We start from the raw sequence: 6,904 nt of genomic DNA, 5'->3' as shown, positions 1-6,904 counted from the left end.
AATCAACCGGTCACCAGTCATCTTAACTTATTTGGCAAAAGAGTTTTTATTTGTGTCACGGTCGCCAGTACATACATTTTAATAAACATGTTCACACCCGAACAAACTCGTCTCTATCGCCGCACTTGTGCACCCCTGGCAAGTGTCTTTAGAAAACAACCAAAATCTTTGATTAAAATACTAAAAACTGATATTTGATTTTTAGATCAAGATTTTTAAACATAGCATTGCGCAGCCGTGGGAGCAGTTCTACAGATTAATTGATTTGTACTGGGCACCTGAACGGTTCAGCATCGAATATCAATTTGAGAACAAATGGAATTTAAAAGCTTACACCGACGTTTACAGGTGAACTTTTTTTAGAAGTGCCTGTGTTGCTTTAAAGTCGGGGGTTTTAAGGTTTACCATAACAGAAAGAAATCTAGGGGGGGTAAAGACTTTTTACAAATAATCCCCAAAATCTTGATCGTTTCAGTTATGCCATGATTATCTACGAACTGATCACAAGAAAAAAAATCTACCAAGACGCAGATAGGCCTCCAGTAATTGTTGTAACTCGGATACAAATGGGAATACGACCAAATCTCGAACTAGTCCTTGATGTTGGGGATTCGCTAAAACCGGGATCAATAGATTTTAAAATATATGAACTTCTACGCCAAACAATGGAAGAGTGCTGGGATAAAAATCCTTTGGACCGTCCGAGCATGCAAGAAGGTGATGAAAAAAAATATGTCAAATTTCGATGTTTGTTGTGATATGGTAATAAATCCTCGAAGTTCATACCCATTCGGTGTCACTAAAGTAAACCTAGATTTTCAAGAGACAAAATGAAGGTTTGCAAGCTTTTTAGTAGCACTGAGTGTCAACTTCGTTTTTTTTTGTACTTATGGAGCCCGAATCGGACTTGTTAATAGTTGACGATTTAGTTTAAAATAGCCTTTGGGGTCATTCACAAGCCCGCCGTAAAAAAGGGTAAATATTTTAGTATTTTTTCTAGCGGACTCTGCGGTGATGACAATCATACTTTGTATTTTTCAGTTTACTTAAGATTCGCCAACTTTCAGAAACAAGAATTACCGAAACAAATCGTGGAAAAAAACACGACTGAAAGCATACCAGGTTTGTTTTCATAAAATTACGGTGATGGTACATTAGGCAAAAAATTACAAATAGAGGTCGCAAGGACATCAACACTATATTGGCCTGTTGTTAACGTTCGTTCAAAATTGCAACTGGTTAACCACAGAACGACAACTTTTATAGGTTCTCAGCATCCACTGACACGAACCCCAAGACACTGTTTCCAAGCAGTGGTATACATCCCACTCAGAGAAATAGAGGTATGTAATGCGACTATGCTTTCGAAAGACCCTTTCTTAAAAACATTAACACACACAATAATCAATCAAACATGCTGTGGGAAATGTGCAAAAAGCCAAACACCTTGTTCGATTCTTTCCCACAGAAAATCTTGGGCCGAAGAGTTCCACTAAACGAATTTCAAATGGTCAAAGGCATGGACAGCATTTACACAAAAGGTACAAACAAATTGAAATGTTGACTGCCAACAAATTAGAGTTCAATGCACTATCAAACCATAATTGGAAAATGCTTTACAATGTAAAACTATGTTTTGGGGGCATATCTGTAGACAGGAAAAAATGGTTCACCTTAACACTTGTTATTTTTACAAAGGTGACAGTGACAGACAAACTTCTACACAAACTGTTACAAAAAATATTTCCAAAACAAACCAGTCAGTCATGCAAATTAATGAGCAAAGAACCTAAACAACAGGTAAAACAGCAACATAAAATTGCACATATATATTTGTTTCCTACATTTTGTGCTTGGCTGTTAGTATCTTATTTTTTAGTTAATGTCTAAAAAATTCCAAGCTTTGATCACAACTTACAAATACAATACCACAAACAACAGTTGATATTTTGGCAAATATTTCCAGCTAAAAACTTCTCACAAGTTTGTCAGCAAAACAGAGGCATGGGTAGGAAGCAATGGAGCAAAACTAACAGTTGGTGGATGTATTGTTGACATTCCACCAGGAGCATTGTCAGAAGATGTTAAAATCGAACTGACTGCATCATACGGGAATAAGGACAAGAAGGTAAAAAAGAAAGCAAGAAAAGTTTTTTAACATATTAAAATTACAAACTTCCAGATTGAACTGACGCCAGAACTTGATTGCAAACCAGATGGGCTACAATTCAACAAACCAGTCACAATCAGTCTTCCAACTTGCTACAAAGCCAAAACCAACATTCCAGTTAATGTATGTTATTTTAAGTGATCCATTCTTGTTTCGATACACAAAATATTACAATGTATTTTGTCTTTGAATAAACTTTTTCCACTTAAGATAAAAACCAGTGAAGACACAAATACATGGAACACACTGGAAAGTGCTAACCACAGCAGGGACAAGATGATCGCATTTGAAACCAATCACTTCTCATTGTAAGTAAATCAGTTAACTGTTAAGTACAAATATAATCATATTGAAGTGGTCCTCATGTGGCTGACACTGATGCAATTTTGTGCAGTTGGAATAAATACAGACAAATTTGCACATATACCTCTGATGTGAAATGTAACAAACATAACTTTTAACATACAAACTCATGTAGTCCAAAAATTTTACATTTTACTTTTTGGTATTTTTGAGTCACTTATCTGTAACAGGCCAGGGCAAAAAAGTCTGATTACATGATCAATCAGGAGTAACTTCATAACAAAAATACTTTTAGCTTTAAGGCTTTTCCAACTGACAAGCACACTCTGGAACAAAATGGAATGATGTTTGCTGTCAGCAAATCTTTGCATAAAACTAATGTCAATGAAGTGAATGAATACTTGCAGTAAGTCTTACAAATCTTGTATTAAAGTAACACAAAATGTCATAAAGTTGCAACCAACCATAAATGTTTTTTATTATCAATTATAAACCAAGTGAAAACTGGGTTTTAGTTGGTTTATTTCGTTTAGTGAACGAAAACATATCAACTGGTGGTTGCAGATAATGCTTAGATTTTGACATTTTGTAAAGTACATTAGTTTTCCCTGCACTTATTTTAGGCAAAGAGCAAACCAGCAAGTTTGTAATGAAAAATACGTCAGTGACAACCAAGGTATGCATGTTCTATTTTCATCTATCATATTGCAATCATAATTTTGTGTAAAATATGACAAATTCACTTCAAAGAATATTTTTAAACACACTACTGTTTCTACTTTTTCAGGAAAGTCTGCAGTGAAAAAAGTAAGTACATTTATTTAAAACATGTATGGTACTATTTAAAGCTGCCTCTTTCAAATGACTTACATTTTGAAGGTGCCTTCCAACACTGTTTCAAAAGTGATTGGTCCCAAAGGAGGAAAGTTAGAATCCAATGGTTGCTCATTGCTAATTCCCCCAAATGCTTTGTCAGAAGAAGTAACAATAACAATTACTCCATATTTAAACAGCAAAGTAAGTTCATCTGTTAAAGCAATGAACATGGGTTATGTACAAGTTAGTAAGTGTTGTAAGAGTAAAAAACTTATTTACACATTTCAGTTGGACATTGCACCGTACATCAAATGTTGTCCATCTGGATTAAAGTTTCAAAAGAATGTGACAATCACTCTGCCCATTTGCAAAGATAAAAACAACATGGAACAAATAACTGTATGTATTTAGTGTTTGTGACAAATAGATCGCCTTTTTTAACTTAAGATTTTTCCAGGTCAAATACTGCAATGTAGGATCAACATGGAGGACATTGACCAAGTCACCATCATGTACAGATGCTAATATCTGTTTTCAAACCAATCATTTTACAAGGTATTGGCAAAACACTGCAGATATTTATAAAATGGTAAACAATAATATATCTTAAGAATCAAAGCTTAGTTTACAATATTTTATCATTGAGCAAAAAAACCTTTAAAATCTTACTTTAGATTTGGGGTTGACCTTCAGGACCCACATGACAGCCAAAGCCTGGATAAAGAAAAGATTGCCAAATTTGCTGTGCGGAGATCAGCAAGTCATCATTTAAATCGAATTCTGCTAACTTGCTTCTTTGCTGACAACCTGGAGATTATAAGAGAGAGTGATGAGTTTAGGCATTTACTTTCTGTTCACCACAGGGAGTTTGAAATGAGGTTGGTAAGCATATTTGCCTACAGTGGTTCACATGCCATATAGGATTTTAGGTTCACTACTCTCTTTTAGGGTCACATTTTGACTAAGCTTATAAATTAGGTATTTGTTTTTGCTTACTCTGTTACGCATGCATGTTTTAGGTGCAGAGACGAAAATTCAGGACAACTTATAAACCAAAAGCAAAAATATTGTTTTCAGAAATGAAGATGACCCTGTTAAAATGACTATAACTTGTGACAATAATCAAGCCCAGTCAAAGGAAGACAGTATATGTACCAGACGCCTGGCACTGCTTCATTACATGATAACAGGTTCTGATGAAAGAAGAACTGACTTCAATCTACAGAGCAATACATTGCATACAATGTTCGAAGGGGAATTCTACATTCCAGGTTTTGTAGATGAGTCTTAAAGCTTAGAAATAGTTGACATTAAATTAGGAAAACATAACTGATTATTTAATAACAATGTGTTGTAAAATCAAATGTATCTAGATACCCTCTTTTAATGGACAATGCACTGTAAAAAGTCTTTTATGCAAAAAACTACTGTTTGTTTGCAGAATTGGGACCAACCAATGCAAGAAACACAGGTAGGAAATGCACTTAATATATATGATAACATATTAGTTTCCTCAATAAAAAAAATAGTGAAGATTATCTGTACATTTTTAACAACATTGAAGTTTGAAGCAGTGAAACTGTCCGCTGTAGCAGTTGAAGTTAAATTTAAAAGTCCTATGACTTACACATGTAACATTGCTTTAAAGATCGTGTTGACCCAGAGCTGCTTCAAATTTCAAGACGAATTCCAAATAAAATGTGGGATGAGTTTGCAAGAAGAAAATTAGATATTGATGATACAGCAATAGGCAACTCAATGACAGATAACCATACTGCAGAGGAACATCGAAGATTTATTCTTATTTGCTGGAATGAGCATGGTAATAAACATTAAACATAATCTTTCACTATATAGCGTACATATGCAAAACATAGAATACATATAGTGCAGATAAAATTCAAAATAAATACAAACAGTAAAGACTTCCTATAACATCCAAATCAATACACATCACAAATACTATATTAATAAAACTAGGAAGTATTAGCTTATAGTACAAATTGTAGTAAGGATGAAACAATTAAAAAGTGTCAAGAAGCACTGCACAACAGCATACCAACCATATATAAATATATATTGTGATATTGTATCTTTACAATTATATCTGTTCATTTTTGTTTGCAGATGGACATGATGCTATAGAATTGCAACAACTAATCAATCAGTTTTGGGAAGAAGCATGAAATCGCCAGCTATGATTTTTAAAGGTCCAGGTTTGATACATAAATTTGATACAATCCACCAGCATTCGAACTTCAGTATTCATAGAAAAAATGCCATGAAAGCATATTTTATTCTGATACACAAAAAGCAATAATATACAAGGCATATGGAAATATTTGGTGAATTACTTACTAGCACACAAAATAACAAGCGTCCTAACTTACTAAAAGCAATTCTGACAAAAATGCATTTTAAGTCTGAGCATTTGTTACTTCCCACCTTAACTCAAATTTTATTTTTATGTTAAATTGGTGACATTTTCCCAATGTTCCATGTTTGATTGATATGTATTACTGATACCTTTTTTTACTGTTTTTTACTTTTGTTTGATCCTGGAAAATTTATGTCAAAGTGTATAGTAGTTAGCAGGAAGAATAATGTGATTATTCTGTGTGATTCCTGTTTTCTTTTTCATAAAGTCCAAGGTGCTAAATATTTGCCAAACAAGCGTTTGTTACGATGATACACTACTATCCCTAGTTGTCAATTTATGCTTACGCACTGAAAATGTGGTCTACTGATTCACATGCACTGTATATGTGGTAAATGTTTTATGCAATCGCAATTTCATATATTATGCAATCGCAATTTCATATAGTTCTTTAAACATGCTGTTTTTTTGTGCTTTTTACTGTAAGTTAGCAAACAAAAGTTTGTTATAAATACAAAAAAGTCATTTTTCAAATGGCTGTAGAATGTTTTCTAGTACTTAACTGCAGTCTGATTCAGACGAAGGTCATTGTTTTAAACAGGCAGGTAAATGAGGATTATCAACTACCAGTTCACAACATATAACTGTTGTATGCATCCAACTAAACCTTGGAATCTTACCTTTGCAGCCAAAACACGAGTATTTTGTCAGTTTTGAATATTTCTTTAAAATTTAGGATACTCTAGTCTAGCCTAGAGCAACAGGATATTGTTTGTTAAAAACTCGTTAAAATTTCAAAACAAATAATTTACCTGCGTTCTTTTGTTAATTTTCTGAATCTTCAGGCAAACGCAAAACACCTTGTACAAACAGCTCTCTTTCTTTTTTAACGACAATTAAAATTCTTTACAAAACCTCAAAGAGGACAAAAACTGTTTCGGGATTCCCGCGCTTATCGTGCGTTGCCCCTCTAGTGGTGGGTTAAATATAAAAAAACAAATCAAAAACAACGCATTTTATTAAGTTGTTATGCCCTCATAAAGACGGTTTTCAACTTGCTTTAGTTTAGAAAATTACAAGAATATTGTAGATTATTCCGTATTTTTTTACATAACTGGATATTCGTTTTAGTTTTATTGCATCAAATGAGATCAATACAATGAAACGCCAAATATGTATAAATTCATTAAACAGTTTAGCTGCAAATATAGTGAACCTCATGTTGCCAACTAAAAAGT

At 33.6% G+C, this 6,904-nt stretch overlaps 1 protein-coding gene and 1 long non-coding RNA gene across 3 annotated transcripts; one reads left to right on the top strand and one right to left on the bottom strand.

The window, feature by feature from the left end:
• Positions 1 to 1,755: 1,755 nt before the first annotated feature.
• On the top strand, positions 1,756 to 6,064 carry LOC145207673 (uncharacterized). The gene is made up of 15 exons (XM_080078742.1): positions 1,756 to 1,800; positions 1,967 to 2,128; positions 2,183 to 2,293; positions 2,381 to 2,478; positions 2,769 to 2,879; positions 3,097 to 3,149; positions 3,261 to 3,280; positions 3,353 to 3,490; positions 3,578 to 3,688; positions 3,747 to 3,844; positions 3,964 to 4,167; positions 4,367 to 4,560; positions 4,731 to 4,760; positions 4,938 to 5,111; positions 5,417 to 6,064. The coding sequence occupies exons 1-15, from the start codon at positions 1,777 to 1,779 to the stop codon at positions 5,473 to 5,475; spliced, it is 1,587 nt and encodes a 528-aa protein (XP_079934868.1). The 5' UTR covers positions 1,756 to 1,776; the 3' UTR covers positions 5,476 to 6,064.
• Positions 3,436 to 6,645, bottom strand: LOC145207688 (uncharacterized). Of its 2 annotated transcripts, none has more exons than XR_013854156.1 (4): positions 6,479 to 6,645; positions 4,917 to 5,097; positions 3,959 to 4,096; positions 3,436 to 3,500 (listed from the first exon to the last, which is right to left on the bottom strand). It is a non-coding gene; the product is annotated as an uncharacterized LOC145207688 (long non-coding RNA). The 2 variants fall into 2 exon arrangements; XR_013854157.1 differs by having other exon boundaries at positions 4,917 to 5,063; positions 6,479 to 6,644.
• Between the last annotated feature and the right edge of the window lie 259 nt (positions 6,646 to 6,904).

This window comes from Phallusia mammillata, chromosome 1 (genome assembly GCF_965637545.1).
Source record: "Phallusia mammillata chromosome 1, kaPhaMamm4.hap1.1, whole genome shotgun sequence".
NCBI classification, from domain to species: domain Eukaryota; kingdom Metazoa; phylum Chordata; class Ascidiacea; order Phlebobranchia; family Ascidiidae; genus Phallusia; species Phallusia mammillata.
The sequence above is the reverse complement of the archived record's forward strand: the minus strand, read 5'-3'. Positions and strand labels throughout refer to the sequence as shown.

Coding starts and splice junctions, on each gene's coding strand:
- LOC145207673 (XM_080078742.1), top strand. CDS start 1,777: ATGAGCAAAGAACCTAAACAACAG. Junction 2,294..2,380: donor AAACCAACATTCCAGTTAAT/GTATGTTATTTT, acceptor TTTCCACTTAAG/ATAAAAACCAGTGAAGACAC. Junction 2,479..2,768: donor GAAACCAATCACTTCTCATT/GTAAGTAAATCA, acceptor AAATACTTTTAG/CTTTAAGGCTTTTCCAACTG.